Source organism: Lepidochelys kempii, chromosome 20 (genome assembly GCF_965140265.1).
Source record: "Lepidochelys kempii isolate rLepKem1 chromosome 20, rLepKem1.hap2, whole genome shotgun sequence".
NCBI classification, from domain to species: Eukaryota; Metazoa; Chordata; order Testudines; family Cheloniidae; genus Lepidochelys; species Lepidochelys kempii.
In genome coordinates this window covers 25,229,509-25,255,017 of record NC_133275.1, presented here as the reverse complement: position 1 = coordinate 25,255,017, position 25,509 = coordinate 25,229,509, and the positions used below count along the sequence as shown (strand labels likewise).

At 57.4% G+C, this 25,509-nt stretch overlaps 1 protein-coding gene across 8 annotated transcripts in view; it reads right to left on the bottom strand.

Moving 5' to 3' along the window:
* Window positions 1-25,183, bottom strand: part of DNMT1 (DNA methyltransferase 1) — a 32,974-nt gene extending 7,791 nt beyond the window's left edge. For 2 of the 8 annotated variants that reach the window (XM_073319025.1, XM_073319028.1), the window contains exons 1-22: window positions 24,929-25,028; window positions 18,051-18,093; window positions 15,748-15,855; window positions 15,036-15,300; window positions 13,763-13,835; window positions 12,686-12,773; window positions 12,482-12,522; window positions 11,326-11,377; window positions 10,810-10,893; window positions 10,618-10,727; window positions 10,131-10,249; window positions 9,490-9,582; window positions 8,819-8,970; window positions 7,931-8,118; window positions 7,014-7,203; window positions 6,259-6,356; window positions 5,146-5,293; window positions 3,954-4,069; window positions 3,228-3,429; window positions 2,454-2,587; window positions 1,642-1,815; window positions 355-576 (exon numbers count right to left, since the gene is read on the bottom strand). In XM_073319025.1, the coding sequence (XP_073175126.1) occupies window positions 355-576; window positions 1,642-1,815; window positions 2,454-2,587; window positions 3,228-3,429; window positions 3,954-4,069; window positions 5,146-5,293; window positions 6,259-6,356; window positions 7,014-7,203; window positions 7,931-8,118; window positions 8,819-8,970; window positions 9,490-9,582; window positions 10,131-10,249; window positions 10,618-10,727; window positions 10,810-10,893; window positions 11,326-11,377; window positions 12,482-12,522; window positions 12,686-12,773; window positions 13,763-13,835; window positions 15,036-15,300; window positions 15,748-15,855; window positions 18,051-18,093; window positions 24,929-24,987 (2,759 nt within the window). In that variant the 5' untranslated portion in view covers window positions 24,988-25,028. Of the gene's footprint in view, window positions 1-354; window positions 577-1,641; window positions 1,816-2,453; window positions 2,588-3,227; window positions 3,430-3,953; window positions 4,070-5,145; window positions 5,294-6,258; window positions 6,357-7,013; window positions 7,204-7,930; window positions 8,119-8,818; window positions 8,971-9,489; window positions 9,583-10,130; window positions 10,250-10,617; window positions 10,728-10,809; window positions 10,894-11,325; window positions 11,378-12,481; window positions 12,523-12,685; window positions 12,774-13,762; window positions 13,836-15,035; window positions 15,301-15,747; window positions 15,856-18,050; window positions 18,094-20,751; window positions 20,903-21,917; window positions 21,993-24,928; window positions 25,029-25,127 lie in introns of those variants that run through there. The other 6 variants (XM_073319026.1, XM_073319022.1, XM_073319020.1 and 3 more) reach the window with 6 other exon arrangements.
* Between the last annotated feature and the right edge of the window lie 326 nt (window positions 25,184-25,509).

The window sequence follows — 25,509 nt, the reverse complement described above, 5'->3', positions numbered from 1 at the left end:
ACCTCCGACAGACAGACGCTAGCTTTGCTCAGACTAGCATGCTAAAAACAGCCGCGTCGCTGGGCGTAGCATAGGAGCGGCTCGGGCTAGCCACTGGAGTACGTGCCCTGGGGAGGTTTGGACGCGGGCAGCCGCCCGCCCAAGCTATCCCTGGCCGCAGAGCTAGCGCGTCTGTCTGGCCGAGCTAGGGAGCAGCCTCCTAGCTGAGTGCAGACGGACCCCAGGGAAAGTTCCCCTTTGTCTGCGCGGCACACTGGCTTTGCTTTGGGGACAGGGTGGAGAAGGCCCCTGCTCCTGCGGCTCCTCCCCAAACGGACCTTACGGAGGCTCCGCCCGCGCCCAGCCCCAGCTCACCTGTAGAACTTGTAGAGCCGAAGCTTGATGTCGGCTTCGTTGGGCTTGCCATTGCTGCGCATGCTGCAAAAGATCTCCTTGATGCGGCCCACGCGGTATGGCTCCGGGGCGTCCTGGTTGCTGCCCTTGATGTACTCGGAGGACTTGCGGTAGTGCTCTGGGTACAGCTCCTCATCCACCGCCTCCTTCTTGGGGCGCTTGGCTGGGCTGGCCAGCTTCATGCTGGGGTGGGGGGGAGCGGAGCAGGGGGTAAGAGGTGCTAACACGGACGCCCGGGCTGCCCACCGACCCACCCTTCAGGGGACAACCCAACGCAACCCCCCGAAGCGCCCCCGGCCTGGCAGCGACTCTGCTTTCTGAACCAGGGGGCTGTTCTCCAATTCAGGAGCCCCTCCGACAAGGCAGAGAGCCTGCCTGCAGCAGGGAGGTACGCGATCCCCTGCATGTGCGGCCCCTGCATTTTCTGAGGCGCGGCAAAGCCCCGATGCTGCCGGGATACGCGTCTCCTGAATTGCCAGCGTGTCTCAGGTGCAGCACGCTCTCTAGCCCAGCGTCCCGTCTCTGACCAGGTGCTTCACAGGAAGGTGCAAGACTTGTGCCAGTCAGTCTACAGAACCAGGTTACCCGAGTGTCAGCCAAACCAGCACCGTGTCTGGCTACTATATCCCCCTGCCCCCAAAAGAAATTTTATTCCAACTCACCCTGCAATTGTAGTGGGTTTATACATCCATAAGCCAACTAAAGAAGCTCAACCTATGGAGTTTACCCAAGAAAAGATTAAGAGGTGACCTGATCCCAGGCTACAAGTGGCTACTTGGGGAGAGATTAGGACAGTGGAGGGCTCCTTAGTCTAGTAAAAAAAGGCAGAATGAGACCCAGCGGCCAAAAGTTGAATCCAGACAAAAGTCAGACTAGAACTAAGGTGCAAATTTGTTTTTTTAAACAGGGAGGGCGATTAACCATGGGAACAACTTGCCCAAGGACAGGGTGGATATTCCATCACATATGCTCTTAAATCAAGACCAAGTTTCTTTCTGTAGAGACTGCTCTAGCCCAAACTCAGGGAAGGATCTCTGCGGGAGGTCGGACCAGATGATCATCACAGTCCATTCTGGTCTTAAAAATCTAGGAATCCATTTACAACTGGCTTGTTTGGTACTTAATTTATAGCTGAAGCAGACTGGCGTGTTCTCCGTTATGGGAGATACTGAAGATGACTCTGCCATGGGGGCTGTGAATAAACCCTGCTGAGAAGGGACACCCCCTGCTCACTTGGCAAGAACCAACCTGAAGGAGAAAGCCTCTGGCAGCAGGAAGACGCCATCTCCTATCCTGTACTGCACTCCGTTCTTTGTCGCCAGGCCGTAAAACATCTTCCCGTCCACCTCTTCTTGAGGCTCCATGACTTTGAGTATTTCCTTCTGCCTCACCTCGTCCAAGCGAGCGCAGCTCATACAGAACCTGTGGGGAAAGGAGAGAGCTTGGAGCTGGATGCAAAAGGCGGCTGGACCACGAGCAGAGGTTGCATGGGCCCATCTGCTGTAAATTGCCATTTGTTTGGCCTCCAAGCTCTTGGGGGCAGGGGCTGCCTCTGTTGTATACACAGCACCTAACACAATGGGGGCCTGATCCCTGCAAGACAAGCACCACACCTGCTGGTTTTCACACATATCCCCCACGGGCTTAAACAAACTGCTGTGGGGGAGAGTTGTTGGGGGGTGGGGGGGAGGGGGAGAGGGAGAGTGATTTAATCAGCACTCCTATTTGAGCCAAGAGAGAAGTTGAAAATACTACTAGATAAAATCATTCTTTCCCTGTGTATTAGCCCACAACATTCTTCCAATAAACTCCAAGTTACTGTTAGCACAGTCCCCCAGACCGCTGAGCTGAGCAGAGAAAACAGGAACCAGCCAGTTCACCCCAGTTCTTTTGAAGCTACTCTCCATGAGCAAAATCTGCCTGCCTTCAGCTGGGCAATAAACCGAGTACAGATAAACCAGAGCTCAGGTGAATCTAAACCCATCTCCAGAGAGAAGATGGAGCCTTTTGCTCCAGCCCAGCTAGAAGCTCCTGCCAGCCAGCCAGCCTCACGCACTCACTTGTACTTGTTGTCTTCCGAGGGCTGGGTCTTTGGAGGAGACTCGAACCTGGCATACTCTTGATCATACCACATTTGGTAGAAATAGGTTCTGCCATCGTCTTCCACCATCTTAATCTCCATGTCCAGCCCCCCCTGTGGGGAAAGACAAACTGTAGGGGCCCCGCAGCCAGGGGTCGAGCAGCTGGCCGGATCCCGCCGCCAGACAGAACCTTGTGACATACCCAGGATACTTAACAACCAAAAGTAGCATCACACGTGGGAGAAGGGAAGAACCTTTCCCCTTGCAAACTTCTCTGAAGGAAGTTACACAAACGGAGCCTGTGTAGAATTCCGAGAACGAGAGGAGCCAGGACGCCTGGGTTCTATTCCCTGCTGCGTGCCATTCGGCAAGGCACTTCCTCTCTCTGTGCCTCTGTTTCCCCTCCTACCCTTCATCTCTCTCATCTGTTTACACTGCAAGCTCCTCAGAAGAGGGACCATCTCTCACTGGCTGGGCATACAGCACCTCGACCTCATCTGGGGCCACTGAGAGCCACTAGGACACAAGCAATCTAGTCAGTTTCATCAGACAGCTGTTTTCTCCAAGCAGGAATTATACAAGGGGACACTAGCTCAATGACCAGCAGTGCACTTGAAGCATTTGCCACTTGCAGATGCCCCAAGATAAACAAACTAGGCCCTGCTTGCCTACATTCGGTACCGATCCACGCAGAGCTCTCCCGCTAGGCTAGCTTTCCCACAGGAGGCCCGCCAAGAGGACGGCACCACCCACCTCCAAGGCCCAGTTCTCCGAGGGAGCCTTGTAGACGACGTTCACTTTGCCGTGGATGTAGGACAGCTGCATGTCTTCGCACTCGTCCACCAGGAAGAGCTCCAATGAGTCCGAGGTCTTTCCCAGGACAGTGTCGATGCCCTGGCAGAACCAGTGGGCATGGAACATTTGCCCACTGCTGTCTTCCCACAGCGCAGTGACTCTGCAAGGGAAGGGCTTATGTTTTAGCACCACCCCCAGGCTTCCAAGGGAAAGAAGCTTTCCTAATCGCTGGACGGACTACAAAAGCTTCACCCTGAGCAGGCCGGGGCTAACAAGACCCCAGGCAGAGAAGGTTCAGGGGAGAGCTCTGGACTGGGACTCCGGAGACCTGGGTTCTCTTCCCAACTCTGCCACTGCCCTGCTGGATGACCGTGGGCAAGTCACCTCCCTTATCAGAGCCTGGGTTTCCCCTCCCACCTGTCTGTCCCGTGTATTTAGACCGAGCTCCTCGGGGCAGGTCTCTTACCACATGTCCATACATGCAGCTGCCAGCACAAGGGGACCCTGTTCTAGGCTGGGGCCTGTAGGACCCACCATCGCACAAATCAGTAACAGCAGAAACAGCCCCACTCAGACAGGGACCCCCCAAAATCAATGCAGGAAACACCCCTGTGTGATTGCTGCAGGACACGCACCGGCCCCTTCCGGCACATACTGCACGTTCATCCCCGGACCGCCACAAACCTGGCTAGGTACAGAGGCTTGGAGGGCTCGTCGGGGCTGACGGACACGCAGTCCCCCACCTCCAGGGTCTCGGAATCAATGCACACCTTCTGATAATAGTCCTTCTTCCCGTCGCGCTGCGGACAAAGGCTGGTTATTAAAACCGGCAGAAACCCCATTACCCAGTGTTTTCTCATTTCTCTCGTGGCATGTAGCTAGAGACCCTCCCCCTCCCTGCTGGACAGCGCCTGGAACCCAAGGGTGAGCGTGCTACGGGCCCCTCTCCATGCCCTCCCACAGAGCCTATGAGTGGACAGCCCCGGCTAAGGAGCCTTAGCGCTCTGGCTCCAGCAGCTCCTGCTTTTAGCTATAGAGGTCCCTGGCTCAGTCCCTGGTGTGCTGGCCATGAGGGCAGCCATCGCATGCGCGTTTGAGGGAGGTGGAGGGCTTTCATTAGCCTTCCGCTCTAGGCAGCCTCACTGAGCATCCCCGCTATGACCGCAGCAGAGCTCCTGGCTGGTGGGGCTGGAGAAGCCATGAACCCTGAGCCTCATCTGTTCCCAGAGACAGGGGGTTCTGGCCCCCGCATTGTAGCTACTCCTTGGCTACAGCCCAACCATCACGCAAGCCACCACCCCAGCCTGCAAACAACAGGGACTCGACACTTCCTGCGTGACGCTAGGTTTTAAAGGCCTTGAGCCTCGCAGAGACAAGGAAAGGTTCAGATTTAGGGTTAACCTTGACAGGCCCACAAACTCCCACTCAAATCTGCTCCCAGTACAGTGTGCTGGCAAAACAAACATACTAGCGTGGACAAAAGAGGTGCAGCTAAAAAGCCACAATTCCCCCAGGCGGCCCGTACATCGCAAACGCTCTCGCGCTCGTCACAGAGAAAAGGCATTAGACCTGCATGTCGGCTCTCTCTGCACCTTCCCTAAGCAGCATGCAAGTGGCGTTAGCTGCGCAAACACACAGGGCAGCAGATCCACGTCGATCAAGGAAAGCAGGAAAGTGAGGGCTGTTTGTCAGTGCTGAGTTAAAGGCCCAGCAATGGGGCACCAGCGAGAACCCTGCAGTTTCCCAGCTGGCAGGTTACCACAAGCCTAGGGTACACCCGCTGGGGAGATCTGCTCACGACATCGATGCCAGACAACGAGCCCTGTTACTGGGGTGGAAACATGCATTGCCAGTGAGACGTCTCCTCCAGCCCTACCTTGATTGGCTCGCCCACCCAGGAAATCCTGCTTTTATTCTGCTTCTTCTTCCTTCCCTGTAGCATTTTTTTAGGTGACGGCATTTCGGGAATGTTATCGTCCACCTCCTCGTCTTCATCTGCTTCTCGGACGGCCAGATTGGGGCACCTAGGGTGGGAGTGACAGTCCGTGCACCTGGTGACTGACAGGGCCTTCTTGGGCCACACACTCGGTCCTCACAGCTTGCCAGGGCAGGGTCGGCTCCTTCAACAGGCTCCCCAGTGCTTTGTCCAGCCCATCCCAACACCGGGGCTTCCACCGTCTCCCGTCGGAGATGCTGCTGCAGCCCCAGATTCCACCCCCGCACCCCGAGACTCCAACCATTATTCCCAGCTCCAGCCCAGCCCGCACTGTGACACGCTGCCGAAGCAAGTCTGCTGCGTCCTCCACGCTCACCCCCTTTGGAGACGGGCAGATTGTCCCCTCCCTGCCCCACTCAGTCCACTGCCAGTTCTGAAGTGGGAGAGGAGGGAATTTCACTCCCTTCTGTTCCGGTTTTACATACACATCACTATCTGGGTCTGGTCTGGCTTGATACAGAAAGGACCTGTCACCGAGATTAGCGTGCGTATTACATCCCTTCGTCACATCGACACAGAGCACAGCGGGTTCAATGTAATGAGAGCACATTTGAATGGCTAACGAGTATCCAGACTTACACCGGGAAAGCTCTCAAACTACCGAGCATTTTGGAAGGGCCATAAACTCTAGTGATTCAGGGCATGAGCTGAACTCTAGTGACTGGGGGTCGGGAGGGAATTTCCCCCAGGGGCAGGTTATCCCATCGCTGTCTGCTGCAGGGGATCTTGCACTATTGTCTGACACAGCCGGTGCTGGCCCTGCTGGAGACAGGAGACCAGACCAGACGGGCCCCTCCTCTGATACTACCCGGGATTGGAATGACCAGACAGGATCAGCTCTTGATTCTTTCCTGCCAGGAGACTGCTGACTCCCTGCACAGTCAAGTCCACTGCCCCCAGGAGTAGAGGAACCCCCTGCTTGGCCCCAAGCACCTATACCCCTGGGCTCTGCACTGCCCCCAGGCGCTCAGAACCACCTTCTGGGACAGTTACCTCCTCTGCAGGCAGGCCTGTTTGCTCCGGCCACTACCGCCAAACTTGATCATGTTCTGGCAGGCTTTGCACTTCCCACACTCGGGCTGCTGACAAACCTGCAGGAGGAGGAGAGAAAGGAGAAGGCTGAGTGCCTGTGAACGGTGGAGGAGCCGTAGGAGTAACTTGTCCCCGAGGACGTGGCGCTCTCAAGAGGAAGCAGGAGCTCAGCTCCGTCATGGCTTGCTCCTGACCACAGCCAACAGGAGACTGTGGGCATGAGCAAAACCCGTGGAAAGACTCACATTGACTAGAAGAGGCTTTGGAGCCAAGAGGGAGAGCCACATGTTGCTCCTTAGTATCCTCCTGCCACGGAGCAGCCCTGTCTGGCTTAGGAGGTGCCAAAGGGGCCTCCGGGAGAACCAGGCCTGAAGGAAAATTGCTTGGCCACCCTGAAAGTGCAGCAGAGCCTGCCCTGACACAGCACAGCTTCCTTCCTTTCCCCAGACAATTCTCGCCCTTAGCATGCTGCCATTTCTCAGGCTGCAGGGAAATGGACGCTTTGCCCCCAGAAAGGGGAACTTCACCCCGCTAAGCCTTTCCCCTCGGGGCACCACTTCCAGCCAGCCACACAGCCCAAGGGGCAGAGGGAAGCCAGCCAGCCTTGCCCATTCCCCAGCACTCTCCCCAGAGCTAGACAAGACTGATTCCCAGCATCCAGAGTCCCAAAGCCAGGGGTCAGACACAGCTCAGCTCTGACCCAACCTGCTGGTTACCTCACACACGCCGCAACGCCGGCGCTTCATGGTGTTCTCCTTGTCTTCCTCTCTCTCGTTCTTCTCGATCTGCTCCGAGAAGAAGGTGTCGAAGATCAGGTACACCAGCTTGGTTGTGGTGGCCTTGGTGGGCCCTTTGTCCTTGTCTATCTTGGTGGGATGCCGAATGGCCTGTCTCCTCGCGGCTCGCCTGGAACGGAGAGCAGCTCAGACACTATCCTCTGCAGCAGGGTCCCACACTGGTGGCATTACCCCCTCCCGCCACAGACCGGGACAGAAAAATTCTGGCTACGTGCAACGCCACTGACCACTCTCCTCACACACACACTCCCGCACACTTCTGCCAGCTGCAGCAAGCCGGCACAATACATGCTACAGCATCTCGTGATAAACCGTGTTGTAACTGTTGGCTTGGCAGTAAAAGCCCCTAACAGGCACTGAAAACGCACTCATAAGAGAGGGTCCGCACAATCCAGACTGATGACAGAAGGATCGCATGGGGAACTGAGGCCCAGAGATGCAGGGTTGCATGGGGGGGCCGGTGGCAGGGCTGGGAATGGACACCAGGACTCCTGGGTCCCGGCCCATTGTTTTAACCACCAGACCGCCCTGGCTCCCTAAACAGCAACGCAGAGGGGATTTTCTTTGCACCAGACTAGACTGGCTTAGGAAGCTGAGTATTTCTCCTTTCTAACCAAGCCCCTTACGGCAACTCACCCCGCGCAGGCATATAGATCCCTGAGGGTCTGTCTAGAGACAGGGAAGTTACCCCGGAACAAGGTAGGGCGTGAATTCAAAGTGGAATAGCGCTGGGCCGAGGCAAGGCCTGAGATGCAGTGCCTGCATAAGCCCCAACAGAGCATGGGCCAAGGGTGGCAGCAGCTGGAGGACGCCTCGCTGTGCTCCCACCCGCCTACCTCTTCCCCAGGGTGACCCCCGCGAGTTTAATCAGGTCTCTCATGCAGGGCGTGATGAGGACGGGCGGCTCGTCGCTGTCTCCGGCCTCGTCGTAGCTCTCCACCTGCTCCACCACAAACTGGGCATGCCGCAGCAGAGAGTCCTCCGTGAAGCGGTTGAAGTTCAGCCCAGCGGGCGGCACCGTTGTCTGGAGAGACGCAGCGGAGGGTCATGGGACATCCCCACATACAGCACCCGAGAGCACTGCAGCTCTACGCGCAACGGCACGGACGTTTTCACAGGTAGCCAGCGCCTCGGGTCCCTGGTTCTCAGACGCAGGGGCGCAGGCCACTCAGGGCGGACCCCCAAACTCGCCAATAGCGACTGAAAAGGCAGGCCTCTCACTCTCTCCGCGAGGCCCAGTGTCACCCTCATGCAGTGGGGATAGGGCAACACCACAGGTCACATCAGCTCTCAGACTAGGCCTGAGCACGGCCGAGGCCTTGTAGGAGAGCTGTGCGGACAAGCGGCATTCACCCTCACCGTACGGTGGAGCAGAGGGTAAGAACCGGAGGCAGAGCGCCACCCGCCAGAGGGGTTAGTAAAGAGAGACAAACCACAAGTAGAATAAAAGTCCATCTCCTCGCCTCTCACCCACACCCCGTTCAAGGGGGAGGAGCAGATGGACACACCCTAGGACAGACAGTGTCAAAGGCCCAAGAGTTCAGAGTCAACTAGTCCAGCAGTTCCCATAGCAGGACACATCCTGGAATCTTTCTGTCACTTCGCCAAGCACACCCTGCCATTTACACGGCCGTGACCCCTCGGCTCCTGTCCGCAGTGCCCCGGGGGCTGGGAACCTAACGGTGAGACCCTGCGAGTCAGAGGACGGGCAGGCCATGTCTCACCTCGATCTTGTTCAGCAAGTCCTCATAGCTGACATCGGGATTGTTCTGGAGGAATTCCACAACTATTTTACTCATGTAGATCTTCTCCTGCATTAACGCAAAGGTGGGAGCGTATTCCTCGCTGGGATCCATGAGAATGTAATCCGCAAAGGCTGAAGCAGAGAGAGATTGCCAGAGACAGTGACCGCAGGGGCTTTACGGAACAGGTTAGCAAACAGCTGAAAGGCCCAAATAAGCTAAGGAACGTGCGACGGGAAAAGTGTAAAGGACTCTCAGGAGCAGAGTCCTGTCAGTCCCGCAAGCATCTATGCACACTTCAATTCAAGAGTGGCTTAGCTCTGTTTAGCATCACCCTGTTCCTAATCGGGAGCATCCACATGATCTTTGGCAAGAGTTAAAAACCCCTCTCAAGTTACACTGGGGCAGCTGCGTATGGACAAGCCCAGAGTAAAATCAGCATTGCGTGGCTCGCGTAACAGGAGGGACCCCCCAGCATCAGCAATTAATTTGCAGCAACCCGCTTCGGTGGTTATCGAGTGCCTTGGCTCCCACTCCCCACCCCACAGCTTCGTACCCTCATGGGTACTCGAGTCTTTAACCCTCAGAACACAGGGATCTCACCAGCCCCGCAAGGGAGAAGCCCCCTGACAACCCCCAGTTTGCGGATCTACCTGTAGTGAAGCCAATCAAGGCTCTTTCTCCTCCGTCAAACCCAGTGATCCACCAAGCGTTTATGGGACCCAGTTTCTTGGCTCGGACACCACCTGAGCGGGGAAGAGCAAGGATGTTTCTTTCTCTCTCTCTCTCTCTCACACATACACCCACCCACCCCCACCCAGGAACACACCACAAGGGTTCGGATTTTGCTGCCCAGAGGCCAGATTCTCCATTGCCGCACACCATGCAGCCCTTGGCACCAGAGCAGAGTGGGTGAGAAGTGCGACCGGCTCACCATGGGAGCGAACTGCACCCACTGCAGATCCCTGGGGAACCAGGCCCTCACACTGAGTTACTGGCCCAGATCAGAGGACAGCTGCTTTTAAAACACTTGCCATTAACAGGCTGTTGAACTTCTGTTCAGAATCAGCCCTGCCATGTGGACCCCACCCCAAGCATAACCGAGCAACGTCCTCCACGGCAGTAACCCAGCGCGAGCAACGTCACCTGAGAGGAGAGGTTGTTCCTCGCTCTGCCAGGACTCCACTGACAGCACAAAGGCCTTTGGACTGATCCTCAGGACACAGACTGAGAAAGTCCCAGGGTGCCAGGCAGGCCGGTGTCTGCCCCCAGCTCTGCGCCGAAAGACACTTACCATCTAGACAAGGGTTGTCGTCGTATATCGGTTTCACAGCACCACTGAAGTACAGTTCTATATTCCTCTCTATGAGGCCGGTGTCAAACGGGCACAAGTGACCCTTTTTGTCGTAGACGCTGTGCGAGAGAAGAGAAAGGAGGTTTCCCGATTGCTCGCTGTTCAACACCTCAAGGATGTCACACTTAATATTCAGCCTAAACCAGCACCCAGGGCTCCCTGCAAACAGCTCTGCATTTACACATCCTGTGTCGAACACGCTTCCCTTGACCAAGCAGGAACTGCAGGCCCGTGAACCAAGCTCCAGGCTACATGCCCGGGGAAGCAGTCTCACCGTCCAGAGTAGTGCTCAGGGCAGAACAAAGCCTCTCCACGTTGTGCAGAAGAGAGCGCGCGCCGCCCCTCCCCAGGGGTCTGATTTGCCCCAGGGGTTACAAACGCAGCACTGCCAAACTACTGATGCTGCAACAGCGCAAGAAGCCTTTACCTGAAGGAGGTCACTTTGTGCTGGGGCAAATCCTCGTAACTTTCAAACCCGTCTTCGTTGGCATCGAAAATGGACAAGCGCTCATCCGTCAGCATCTCCGGCTCCTCCAGCTGAGAAAGAGAGAGGGGCACGTTGGACCCGCACGCCCAGCGGCATGGCCACGTTTCTAAACCCAAGCGACGAGCCGCTTACCGCATTGTCGGGATCCCCCTGGAAGAACTTGAGATCGGGATCGTCCAGGTACTGTCTGCAGTCAACACACTTGGGAGGAGTGGTCTGCAAGGGAAACACCACAAGACATCAGGAGCTTTCCCCATTAACAGTTCTGCCATTTACCAGTCTCAGCCCTCCGTAAGAATCACTATATGTTCCCACGCTGACGGCCAGTCCTTATCTACCAGGAATCTGGAGCAGTAAAACAGTCCCCAGCGCCTCACACGGTGTCTAGGACCAGGTGTTTAGCAACTTCTCTGACCTGGCCAGGCGTGGCATGAGGAAGGGCTCGCTGCACCGACAACACACACATGCCCTCTTGGTACGTTTTGTTTGTGCTGTAAATGCTGCATTTAAAGATCACGCGGAGCCGTGAGTGACATGTGCGCTAGGGAGTATTTTTTCTGGACTCGCTGCCACTCCGGGCAGTCGAAAAGCTGTCAGCAGTGCTCGGACAGGGCCCAAGTGCTGACAAGAACAGGGAAAACCACTTACTTTAGCAGGCGGTGCGGTTTTAACCTGCGTAGCTTCCTCTTTTATCTCAGACCTGGGCACAAAATACATCAAGACAAGGAATGAAGGTATAGGGCAAAAAAGCCAACCGAGGCTATTCCACCACCCGCACACCTAGTGCTCTCAGCTGTTCGAGAGACCTGAATACACGCAAACGTTTCATTGCCGATGCCCCACAAAACAAATGTCCCGTTCTAGCTGAAGCGGTTTTGTGCTACAGGAAAGCACTGAACTCCTCACACACCATCCGCTCACAGATTCCAGCATGCCAGCCCTCGGCCCAGGAAGCAGAAGAAGCCCTTTTTCTGGTTCCGCTTAGCCCACTTTGAAAGCAGATTAAACCGGAAAAAGGCACTCTTATTCTGGAATAAAACCATCCACACAGAGAGATGTTCCGGCTGGTTTCCAAGTGCAGGCAAGCCTTTACACCAGTGTAAACAATCCCCGTACAAGGAAAGCTATGCCAGAATACCGCATTCACGCTTGGGGAGGGGGCTGCTGTACCGCTTTAACTATACCCGTAGAGTTAAATAATAATAATCCCTCGCTCTTCTTGAGTGCTTTGCATCCGCAGATCTCAAAGCACTTTACTAAACAGCTCAATCTCATCATCATCAGTATGTAGACAGGGAAACTGAGGCACAAAGAAATACAACTTTTGCATACAGACAAGCCCGAAGTTTCCTGCTTAACAGGACACCTGGGCATTGCTGAAAACGGTCCCCATGAGGCCCTTTCACAGCAACACTTCACAGCTGGAAGCACAAAAAAGGGATTCACGGAGCCAGACCCAATCACTCATCTCTATTTTCAGACGCTTTATAAATTAGTAAACTATCAGAGTAACATTTTTTCTTTCAGACACTAAATTGCTTCCATTTCTTTAGCATTTTCTCTGCCTCCCCACGTTTAGGGTGATGAAGTCCAACACGAACACGAAAACTCAGCGAGAAATCTTTTTGATTTTTTGTTTGGTCTTTTGCCACAACAGACCCCGTGACAAACTTCTGCAAAGAGAAACACACACGCACATACACAGATCGTAGCACTGGAAGGGACCTCGAGAGGTCATCTAGTCCATGCACACACAAGCCAGAACATTCTAACACCCGATTAAAGAAATTTTAGCTGCTCTTACCCTTCTTTGGTTTCAATTTTAATTCTCTTTTCATCTTGCTCCTTGAAGTAGAGGTAAAAGAAAGAAATGCATGTAAGAGCCCATCAGCTTTACAAACTAAGGAAATGGGAGTCGCAGCAGAAATAATATGCCTGACTATTCTTCCTTGACAGCCTAATGAGATGTCTGTTTAAGAATTTGTTTTCAAACATGCACCAGACGTACCCTCTCTTCTAGCTCTTCTTCCTCCTTTTCTGGATTCGTTTCCTGCTTCACTTCTCCGTTCACCTCATCCGATTTGCGTTTGTTGGATCTGTTGGATTTAAAGGTGAAAACCAACAGAAAGATCAATTCTTTGAAAGGAGCAAATGGCTTTTCAGAGAAGACCATGGCAAAATAGACCCAAACAGCACAGTCTGCCTGAAGTTTGTGAAAGGAGCTTTAATGGGCTGTCTAGGCACTGCCAATAGCAGCAGCTGCTGTTACAAAACTGATCGTGGAACAAGCTACAGCTAAGCTGTTCTGATCCACTACACCTTGGTTTTCTTAACTGTTTGCATTTTAGTAGCATCTAAAATCGGGGCCGCACTGGCCCAAGCTCTACACGAATACATGAGACAATTCCTGCCCAAACACACTCAACAATCTACACAGACAATGGGTAGGAGGGGAAAGAGGCAGAGAGGGGAGGTGACTTTGACCAGTGGAAGAGCCAGGACATAAGCCAGTTCTGCCAAGTCCCAGCCCGGAGACCTACCCACTAGCCCACACCACACCTCTGACCTTCATAGAGAGAACATCAGCTTCCTTCTCACCCTAATAAACGTAACTTAGTCTATCAAAATGAAACATTTATCAGCTGATATTACCATCACCCCAGCCATGGACCAGGACCCTGGGGTGTCAGGCACTGCACACTGGGTGTATTAGAGACGTGCCCATCGAGGACTGGGACCCCACTGTGCTAAGATATCTTGAGAATCTGTTGGGTGAGGTGTCCCTTTCTGAGCTTCAGGTCATTCCCCTGCTGGTTACAGGATGTGCAAATTAGAGGCTGTTAGATTGTCATGGACCTGCAAATATTAGGATCCACCTTGTTAGCCCACTGGGAATCTTTCACAAGAACTCGTACCAACTACTCAATGAGCCACCATGCAAAGAGAATAACGAAGAAGAGGGAGGACGCCAATGAACTGTTAAGAGATTAAAAAAACACGTATACATCTCAAAACCAACAAAAATCGCTTGTGAAAGTCCAGCTGCACCAGGATTGCACAACCAGGAGCTGCAGGATGTACTGACCCTTTGGAAAACAGGGCGAGGATGGTTGGTTGCCTGCCAGAGCTCCGGGTAACTCTTGAGCTGGCTGGGGATTCTGTCCGAAGAAAAAGAGCAATCATTACTTTGCAGGGAGAAGAACTGTTGTCATTCATAGCTCGAGAAAAGCCCAGGCCCTGCGTCACTCAAGCATACTCACCAACGACCCTGAGGGCCCGATTTTCCTTTACTCCATACCAGCCTATGGGGCAGCAGCAGATTTGGGTCACTCCCCACCTCGAGGCTGTTCTAGCTCACACTTTGCTTCCCACGGGCCCCGGGGATGGACAGAATAGTCACAGGGCTGTGCACTCCAGCCATGCCCCCAACCAGCCCCCACCTCTGGGAACTGGACAGATACCAGCTCCACACCAACCAGGGAGGACCCTGTGCGCAGGGGGGATACTAGAGGTCTGCTTCCACCTGCTCTGAAGCCAGAGCCGCACAGAAGGGCCTCAGCAAAGCTGAGAATTTGGCCATCAACGTCTGACACCAGCCATTCCTGCGCCATGTGCTCGAGCACTCCCCTGTGCCCAAGTGGAGAAATGCGGCTATGCCACATTCCTTCCGACACATCAAACCGGAGCACAGCTCCTGCCCGCCTCCCATTCTTTAACTGGCAGGGATAAGCGCCTCTGCTGTGCTAAAGAGCTCTGGCAATATACCACCCAGCATTTAATCGGAGCAGTTTGCTTCCAAAGCTCCTGCGCAACAGAGATTTCTGCTTATTTTTTATTTGCTTTAGGAGTGAACAGAGCAAGACCAGGAGGTTATGAAACCAAACATTACAGGGCAGCATGTCTCTTGCCCCCAGGAGTCTGACCCTCTGCATTGCAGCAGGGTACAGCAAGTGGGGTGAGGTTGCTATTGGATGCCAAGGAGAAATTTGTACCCACTTCTACACCGAGAGGTGCCTACAGCCAAGCAGGCTTTTACATGAGCCCAAGGAAGAGCTCCCAAGGGGCGCGGCGAGCATGCAAACTAGCTGGCCATCCCGCCCAGGCAGCCACAAAGGGGAGTTTGCTAGCCAAGCCATTCCCTCTAAGCCTCCCCAAGGGAAGTGGTGAGCCAGTCGTACTCAGGTGAAGCACTGAGGAGCGTTGGGTGAGGGGCAGCCCCATCTCAGCTGAGGGTCTAGAAAGGATTCAGTAAGGCTGCCCTGAATCAGCAAGGGAACTCCACTGCGAAGCGAGGCTCGAGGGGCAGAACCCGCAGACCCTGTCTCGGTTGCTAGGGCAGCACAATGCCAGCTCATTACTTTTGTTCTCGCCATTGGATTTGCTCCTCCTGGCTTTGCGGGTTTTTGACATGGTTGCCGATGACGAGGAGGATGCCACAGCTTCCTCCGTCTCCATAGCGCTGTCCTCTTCCCCCTCGTGACCAGCTCTCTCTGAGTCCTCGTCACTGCCGTAGGCGCCATTCTCAGAGCACCCGTTGGATTTCTGGCCGAGCGCTGAGGCGTCCCCATTCTCCACGGACAGCTCTTTGCTGAGCAAGGCTTTCACCCTGGCCAGGTACCCCTCCTACAGGAGCAAGGCACAGTTACAACACAGGACTACCACAAAGCTCCCCAGTTACCCTTTGGCCCTCCAAGGGCTGAATCCAACACATACCCCACCCTGGCCACAGGCCGCGGTCCTGCCCCTGCTTGGGTGGCAGCAGGCTTCAGAGTTAAGATGAATGGGGCAATTCACACTCCTTGTAGCTATTGGCTGTTTCAGGCTGCCTGCAGACTCAGACAGACATCTGTTATACTCGGTTCATATTTTCAGGTTTATCTACCTTTTTTTTTTTTTTTTAAATAAAATCAGAGATTCTGAGCCATCACTTGACTACAGAAGCCAGGGCCCCCAGGCAGGAACCTTGAGCGCCTATGTCTTGGTCCCTCCTTCCCATGTATGCAGGCAGGCAGGGGTGCGTGTACGCACGCACACACATGGAAGGAAGAGAAGCTGTGTTCAATGCCCCACCTCCGACAGCTCCTCTCTGTGCAGCTTGGTCTCGAGGTCACTCAGCTGATTCTGTGCATCTGCTTGTAGGAAGCCATGGACCAGACTCAGCTTCTCCTTCACGCACTCCTGAGGGGACAAGGAGCAGGAGCGTGTGCTACAAGCAACCAGCTTGCGGCCAGTTCCCCCAGCCGCACAGACACCGGTTGCTCCCATGCCTTTCCTTCTGGGCACACGCAGCTTCTGCGACCCGAAGCTCATGGTGGAAGAGAAGGAGCCAGCCTATTACTGAGAACTGGGCTGCCTTACTGCCGTATGCAGGGACACCCTCCTTCACTACAATAGCGGAGAGCAGCCTTGGTGTTTCATAGCAATATTGCCAGAGGAGTTGCTAGGCTGGGCCAGAGCAGAGGCCAGCACCAGCTGTGCCAGAAGATGGTGCATGAAGCCCTGGGAGAGACAGTAAGGGGGGGGGTTCCCCTCCTGACCCCAGTAGTTAAGAGGTCCAAACCTACGCTCTGAGCAGCAGCGTTTATGGCCCTTCCAGAACACCTGGTTATCCCAATAATATTTACTCTTGCTCAGGGGTTTACAGCTGCAATATCCCTAATGCAGAGATCATTACCAATGCAGCCTCCAGACGCAACCTGTGGGCAGCATATTCTCTGCTCAGCCACGCCTTTGCGAAATCCACCCTGCCCTGGGGCATGTCGACCCTCATCTGAGCCTCCTGGGAACCCTCCCGCCCCCTACAAGCTTCTTGCCACTGTGGCGCATCCCCAGGATTAATGGTGCAGGCCGAGTTTCCAGCCTCCTCTTACCCAGCTCTGTAGTGAAGTCACGAAGCCCAGTTTGTGACATGACAGCAGTTTCTATGGAAACGGACTGATAGAATAAATACAGGCTATGACCTCACTGCAGGAGCATGTATCTGAGGAGCCGGGAGCGGATGAGCGAGAGAGGCTCTTACTGAAACAAGTCTGCAGCGTTCACCGCTCTGCTCCGGTGGGGCAATCGGCGGCTTCCCTTCTCACCAAGTTTTCCTAGCTCCTTATTAAGTTGGACTCCAGAGCCAGCCCCCCAGCAATGGGGCATTTATCACGCTGATTTTCAGTACGAGGGCAGGGTGAGCAGTACGACCCAGCTGGGAGGGCATGGGCCTGGGACTCAGGACACCTGGGTTCTCTTCCTAGCCCTGCCACTGACCTGCTGGGTGCCATTGGGCAAGTCTCTTCCCCTCCCAGCCCTTGTCTACTTAGACTGAGCTCTTCAAGGTGCGAGGCTCTGCAGGGATGGGACTAGAACCCAGGTCTGCGGGATGCAGGAAGGCCAGCGCCTCCATGTCACCACCTGGCAGCCACCATCTGCTTGTGGACATGACCACATGGACCTTGCAGAGATGAAGACTACAGGAAATACCGCCTCGGAAGACCAGACTGACAGCTTCCCTTGCAGTACCGATTGGTCCGGGGGAGTTCCAGGAAGCAGCCGTGCAACGAGCAGGACCCTCGGCTTCCACTACTGAACTTGGGACTCCGGTCCCGAGCCCTGGCTTTGGTACTTGGACTCTAACATCACCTTTGCCCCCAGGTTTTGGTACTTGAACTCGGACCCTGACTTTTCTCCTCCATCTCTGGCTTCCTTGCCACCCGCTGGCATCAGTACTTGGACCCTGACCCCAGTCCTGAACTCCGGCTAGCACTCTTAGGCGCCAGCCCCGGGTCTGACCCTTGACATAGGCCCCTGGTCTCCGAAACCAGCCCTGACCGCTAGGCCTGACTAGCCAAACCCTTGTTGCGACCCAGGGCAGGGACCCTCTCTCACTATGTCTGTGCAGCACCAGGCACAAAGGGCCTGACCTCAGTTGCGCCTCTGGGACCTTCTGTAATACAAACAGACAATGCAACTGAGGCCCCAGAAGCTGCCATGCCACACCAATGAATCACACTTTTAAGCCAGACTTCAGAGAGGACATGACTCTTGGGCCAAGTATGCAGGATACAGCTGAGAAATCAGCTAAACTCCACTGAAGTCACTTCTGCAAATTAACACTGCTTGGCAGGCCTGACTAAGATACACAGGCAAATTCAGGAGGACAGAAACACCTTATGAAATACCCACTGCGTGGCTGCAGAGCAGGAATACTGTTGTACAGAAGGGCACTGGGGAGCAGCACCAGAATAAAAGCCATGTGTGCGCAGTACCAAAAGCCCCTTTCATGAAAGTTACAATTCAAGACAGTCCATAAAAGTGTGGGTGCCTCTTTGGAAACGCGTTGATCAGCAGAAATGGGCAGTGCACCAAGAATCGAAAGAGAACCTTACCTTCTCACTCAGCCCATCTTCCTCCTTCTCCAAGTCTTGGAGCCTGCAAGAGAATTGTGACTTGTTATAGTTTCTTTCCCCACTTGCAACGCAACAAGGTAACCATTGGGACATTTCCTTTGCGTCCCCAACTAGAAACAGGGGAAGGGGTACAGTTTCTATGGCCTCCCACTGCAGGAAAGGGATGGGAAAGGTCTCTGGCATAGTGGATGGTGACACTGGAAGTGCAAGCTCAACAGATACCGGCTTGCGGACAGTTTTCAAAAGCCACTACGTGACTTCAGAGCCCTTGGAAGCCAGCATCTCTTGGAAAGCTGTTAGGGCTCGGAACAACTTAGAGAGTCTAAGCCGCTTTTCAAACTTTTCCCCTGCAAAACAAAGAGCGATAGTAAATTCTAGGGCTGGGATTGCAATGCCTCACTTCCCTTGGCTTCTGGGAAAATCCCAGCTCAAGCAACAAATGGAAAGGTCCCTTCAGCTGCCCACACAAAAGCAAGGGAAAGGGGCTTGGCCTCCCGGGATGCTCGCTAATCTCCAATGCAAGGGGTGTCTCATCACCCTCTCCTTTATGAGATGTGGCAGACCTGGTTCTAAGCAGCAAAGGCTGCCACAAGACTTCCATCCAGCGAGTGAGGCCCCACGACGGACAAGGTATATGCATCTGTCACCGAGATACTCTTCTAACGCTCTGGGAATGCTGCACCGGAGGGCCATGCTTTGGCTCCAGGTCTGCATGGATATCTCACTATTTACATAGCTGTCCCAATGCTCTGACAACATCGCTGCGTCCCTGACCACGCCGTGACTCACTGCCAAGGCCTCGCCTTATCGCAGCTCTTGCCAAGGACTGCACAAAACCCAACAGCTAAGGGCAAAGGATCAGAAATCCCTTGGCCATGCTCTAGAGGAGAACACACTCAGGAGACCCCGTCGGAGCACTTCCTCCTGCCTCGGCAAGCCTGGCTGTGTGGACGCTGTGGCGATGAGGCTCAGATACGGGCCTGGACAGAGCAGAACGGACGCAGGATAGCGTCTGGCCCTTGGGGAAAGCTCTCCGTCTGAGCCAGAGCCAAGCTGGGGATAGAAGAAATCCTTTTAGTGCTTCAGAGCAGAGAGGGGTCTCTCTCAATACGATGCATGGAGCCCGTGACAAGACACGGATTTCCGGAACAATGGTGACTTTCTAGAGGAGGGAGAACAGCGATGACTTTAGCCATACACTCACCGGCCACCAACTGACCCTACAGGACATTCCTTCGCACCAGAGACGCCAGAAACAGCCTCCGGTCCCTGGCCCAGCCAGTTCTTCGCAACCTTCAAATGGACGGCTCAGCACAATGTGTATTTCAACCCCAACTCTCCTCTTTCGCCTCTAGCTGCTGCCCGGGCATCAGTTGCCAAGCAATGCCATTGGCTGTCCTTTCATCAATTAAGAGTTAATTCCTAAGGTCAATGACTCATTACAGGCGCACACAGAGTTCAAATGAAATGAAATGGAGACACCAGGTCTCTGCCCAGACAGGGGAGAGGCTTATCAGGAGCCATTAGCAAAAACAAAGGAAAGACCATTTCCAGGAGAGGAGCCGCAATTCAGCAGTGCCCCAGCATTCCCTCCACATGCACAAACAGGCCTTGCAGAAGGACACGCAAACCTCCCCGAACTTTGGATTGCTTCTGTCACATACACATGCAAGAACACGACTGGACAGGGGCAGCTACACCAGGGAATGGCATAATTCCCCAACCCCATTGAGGAACAATCTCGCCCCTTGGAAGCGTCCCAGAGCACCGCCGCCAAGAGCCACTCCCTGGTTACCTAGGGCTGGCCCGCGTCCTGCAGAACACTACTGCTCAGCGACAAGACCCGTAGACGCAGACATGGGGCGTTTATTCCTGGTTCTGGGCACGTCATGTGGCGGGGTCCCACCACCCAAGCCCATCCTGCATTTACTGACACTGCAGCTAGCCTGTCTCCCTAACTTCACCTCATGTGCACCTACAGCAAGCTCTGGATGACTCGCAATCCAGCGCCCTCAGGGTACTGTTTCAGCTTCAGCGCCCCACCCACGGCGCATTGTATGGCAGGGTTTTCTTTAAGTTACAGGGACTGTTACTAGACCATGAGTAACTGAGTGCCTGTCAGTTTCTCTCAGTGCCCGCTCCATGGTTTGAGTTGCTAAGAAAGCCAGCTGGCTGTTGCTCCCACTAAGGCGCCCCAGCCCCCCCCCCCACAGCAGAATGCAAACGAAAGGCCTCATAAGCACAGGGGCTTTGAAAGCACCAGGCTAAGCAGCAGTACCAGGAATCAAAGCCATTCATTTCCCCCCACACACCTCGCAAAGCCTCACTACGCATTCTTCCTGCAGCTTCTCTTAACTGTAGGCAACTAGTCCCGATTCCCTTTGCTTCGTTAACCAGTATTTTAAGGGGAGGGGGGAGGACGGACCAATGGCACCGTAGCTAAACAGAGGAAAGTAGCTTCAGGCTGCCTGTGATCCATCTTTTTAGTTAAGGGTCTGACTCCAACATTTCTGCTCCCTTCCCAGATACTTCGGAAAATTGCTCCCACTATTGATAGGGAAGGTTGTTCTCAGGGTTGCACAGCCATGCTCAGCGGGCTCAGTTTGCTCTGGACAGCAAACCTTTAACCCAAGAGTCACAACTGGGCCAGCGCAGCCCCCCCACAATTCACCGAGTGCACCTGGATCGCTTTGTGGCCTGCTGGCGAAGCAACAAGACCAGCATACGCAGTCCTCTGAACCGTCTCCTCTTCTACTAAGCACGAGGCACCGCAAGAACAAGGGGGGAGACAGAAGCCGAGCGGAACGGACAATAGCAGTGAGGGACCTGGGTTAAATTCTCACAGGAAGTGCACACACGCCACGTGCTACACACAATCGCCGCCACAGGCCCTGCTACTGCTCGCTGCAGAGGAAAACAGGAGAGTTACGTTCTTCCAGACAGGAGGTCGGGCCGCAAGCAGCTCGACGCAAAATTAAGAAGGAAACAGATTCCCTCTTCTGCAGCCACCGCTGATGTTAATTGCACATCCCTGGCCTGGTTTGCTAACTAGAATATTGTACCCCCACCACACACCCTCCAGTCTGCAACCAGAGCCGCACACAGGCAGGGGTGGATTGGACAGCAGGATTGGGGCCCCAGAGAGTGACAAAGGGAAGCAGATTTAAGGGGCCTAGGAGAAGCACAGCGGATCTGACCAGCATCAAGAGAAGTCATTTATTTTAATGAACGAGCGTCCAGTCTGACCCCAGATCCAGAGCAGAACACACCCGCCTGGGCAGTTAATATCCTGCACACAGGCAGACCCTCCCAAAGGGGAAAACAGAGTCTCTGATCTCAGGAAGTAACAACCTGCAATTCTAAACCACTCAGCCCCATGCCTACTTGTTTGGTGGGGGTGCAGAGAGGGAGCGGGAGCGTTTTCTGGACTTTCTTTGGTTCCCTCTCCTCTCCCCTAATGGCCTGGGGAAAATAAAAAGAGCTTTATAGGGCCTTGGATACACTAGAGCCAGCAGACTTCTGCCCCGTCAGGCCGAACAGCTAACAGGAAACAGGTTCTTGGCGCCAAGGGGCTGCCCCATATATCAGATCCGCCCCCTGCTGAATCAGGGTCGTGCCAAGACAAAGGCAGTTGCCTAAGGGGTGAGGGTGGTAATAACGAGGAAGGTTAATTGCAGACGGGCAGGAGGGTACATTTCCTTTGGGAGCAGATTGGCCTGGCCAGAGCAGCAGGGAGCCCCAGGCAGCCCAGAGGCGCCGTAATGGAGGGCAGGGCGGTCCTGCCCGGCCCGTGGCACGTCATTTGCAGAAGGATGGGTGTCCATGGGCAGCTGGAGGATCACCTACCCTGGCCTCCTGCACAGCACAGGCAGCTGCCTGCTGCCCCCCAACCACATGCCCCCCACGTTCTGATCGGATGCTGGGCTCTCCTTCACTTCCTGTCCTAAACAGCTGCGTGTGTGGGGGACGCGGTGCTGGGAAGGAGAAAGACAAAGCAGCCTGGTGCCATACAGGGGTGGGGAAAACGGGATGGGGTCTAACCCCCCCTCCCATTTCCTGGATCCACCGTTATAGGCTCTGGGGCTCCCAGCAGGACAGGGGGCCCCAAGCACAGGACAAGGTGCAGGGAGGCAGGGCCAGATAAAATAACTCCTAAGACCCCCTGACGTAGCCCAGGGGGACGTGCCACCCCACGTGATTGGGGACCCCATTCGGGGGAGACACATGCTTCCCTCCCCGCCTCCGCTCCCCCCTCCCAGGCCGGGGCTCAGCCCCTGGGGGCAAACACACCCGGCCCCCCAACCCGGGGTCTGTCAGCCGCAGGGGGCAAAGCTCAGCAGGGCTCACCCCATGCACTAGCCCAAGGGGTGGCCTAAGTTTGTGGGGACCAGACTCCAATGGGGGAACCCCCAGCCCCCCAATAGCCTCCCCACAGCACCGGTCTGTAGGGGGCCACTGCCCTCTTGAGGGGGGAATCAGACCTCAATGTGCGGGGTCTGTGGGGGAGAACCTGACTAGGGTGGCCGCACGGGCGGGGACTGGAGGAGAGGGGTCTCGGACCGGGGGGCACTTAGACTGGGGGAGGACCGGACAGGGAGGTGCAGGGGGTGTCTCGGACGGTGGGGACCAGACAGGGGCACTGGGGGGGTGTCTAGGACCGGGGGGACTGGACGGGGGTGCCTCGGACCAGATAGGGGGTGCGTGGTGGGGTCACAGACCGCGCGGACAGGATGGCGGGTGCGGATGGGGTGTCTCGGACCAGATGTGGGGCCTCGGACCAGACGGGAACTGTATGGGGGTCCAGGGGGCCTTGGACCGGATGGGGGGGGGACCAGCTCAGACCGGGGGTACCGGACCAGGGGTGCAGGGGGCTCGGACCGGACGGGGGCTTGGACCGGGGGACCGGAGGGAGGGTGGCTCGGACCAGACGGGGAGCGCATGGGGGGGTGGCTCGGACCGGACAGGGGCACGGGGTGTGTGTGTGTCTCAGACCGGACGGAGACCAGTCGGGGGCGCGAGGTGTCTCAGACCGGGGTGGGTGCGGGGGTCCCCCATTGGAATCTGGTCCCCACAGTGTGTGGCTCGGACCGGACAGGGGGCGGCTCGGACCGGACGGGGGGCGGCTCGGACCGGACGGGGGGGCAGACCAGGGTGTCTCGGACCGGACGGGGACCGGACAAGGGGCAGCTCGGACCGGACGGGGACCGGACAAGGGGCAGCTCGGACCGGACGGGGACCGGACAGGGGGCAGCTCGGACCGGACGGGGACCGGACAGGGGGCAGCTCGGACCGGACGGGGGGGCAGACCAGGGTGTCTCGGACCGGATGGGGACCGGACAAGGGGCAGCTTGGACCGGACGGGGACTGGACAAGGGGCAGCTCGGACCGGACGGGGACCGGACAAGGGGCAGCTCGGACCGGACGGGGACCGGACAAGGGGCAGCTCAGACCGGACAGGGGGTGCATGGGGGGGGGTTGTGTGTCTCGGACCGGACGGGGACCGGACAGGGGGCAGCTCGGACCGGACGGGGACCGGACAAGGGGCAGCTCAGACCGGACAGGGGGTGCATGGGGGGGGGTTGTGTGTCTCGGACCGGACGGGGACCGGACAGGGGGCAGCTCGGACCAGACGGGGACGTGGGGGGGTGCCTTGGACCAGACAGGGGGCGCACGGGGGGGTGTCTCGGACCGGACGGGGGTCGGGGGAATGGACGGGGGCGCGCGGGGGGTGTCTCGGACCGGACAGGGGTGCGGAAGGGGGTGTCTCGGACCGGGCGCGGACCGGACGGGGGCGCGGAGGGGGGGGGCTCGGACCGGACGAGGGCGCGGAGGGGGGGGGCGTGGCTCGGACCGGGCGCGGGCGCGGACGGGGGCGCGGAGGGGGGGGCTCGGACCGGACGAGGGCGCGGAGGGCGGGGGGCTCCGACCGGACGGGGGCGCGGAGGGCGGGGGGCTCCGACCGGACGCGGACCGGGGGACCGGACGGGGGCGCGGAGGGGGGGGGGGCTCGGACCGGACAGGGGCGCGGACCGGGGGGGGGGGGGGCTCGGACCGGACAGGGGCGCGGACCGGGGGGGGGGGGGCTCGGACCGGACAGGGGCGCGGACCGGCGGGGGGGGGCTCGGACCGGACAGGGGCGCGGACCGGACAGGGGCGCGGACCGGGGGGGGGGGGGGCGCGGACCGGACGGGGGCGCGGAGGGGGGGGGCTCGGACCGGACGGGGGCGCGGAGGGGGGGGGTGGCTCGGACCGGACGCGGACCGGACGGGGGCGCGGAGGGGGGGGCTCGGACCGGACGGGGGCGCGGAGGGGGGGGGTGGCTCGGACCGGACGCGGACCGGACGGGGGCGCGGAGGGGGGGGGGCTCGGACTGGACGGGGGCGCGGAGGGGGGGGCTCGGACCGGACGGGGGCGCGGAGGGGGGGGTGGCTCGGACCGGACGCGGACCGGACGGGGGCGCGGAGGGGGGGGGCTCGGACCGGACGCGGACCGGACGGGGGCGCGGAGGGGGGGGAGGGCTCGGACCGGACGGGGGCGCGGGGGGGGGGCTCGGACCGGACGGTGGCGCGGAGGGGGGGGGTGGCTCGGACCGGGCGCGGACCGGACGGGGGCGCGGAGGGGGGGGGGCTCGGACCGGACGGGGGCGCGGAGGGGGGGGCTCGGACCGGACGGGGGGCGCGGACCGGGGGGGGTGGCTCGGACCGGACGGGGGCGCGGAGGGGGGGCGCGGAGGGGGGGGGCTCGGACCGGACGGGGGCGCGGAGGGGGGGGGGGCTCGGACCGGACGCGGACCGGACGGGGGGCGCGGAGGGGGGGGCTCGGACCGGGCGCGGACCGGAGGCGGGGCCGGCACTCACCGCCTGCGCAGCTCGGCGGGCAGCGGGGCGGGGGGCAGCGGGGCGGCCCGGGCCGGCATCGGGGGCGGCGGGCGGGAGCCAGGGGCCGGGAGACGATTTCGCGCGGAAACCAGCCACGGGGGGAGGGAGGGGGGGAGGGGGCGGGACAAACCATCCGGGAGGGGGGCGGGCGGTACCATTTACGGGGGCAGGGACATACCATCCGTCCGGGGCTGGGAGGTACCACTTGCGGGGGGGCGGTACCATCTATGGGGGGGTGTGGGACAAACCATGAGGGAGGGGAGCCGGGGTTCGGCAGGCGGGTCCCGGAGACAGAGCGGGTGGGATGTACCATGTTCGCCCAGGGCAGGGGGTGGAAGTGAGTGGCGGGATGTACCATCCTGGAGGTGGGATGGGGGGCACCACAGGAACCCGGATGGCACACGTGCTCCCCGGGGAGGGGGGCAAAGGGAGGGGACGCCCTAATTTCCATAATGGGCGGGGGGCGGGAAGAACGATGCGCGGAAGGGAAGTGTGTGACACGGGATGTACCATATTGCGGGGAAACGGGACGTACCACACCTGAGAGAGTGGGGGGTACC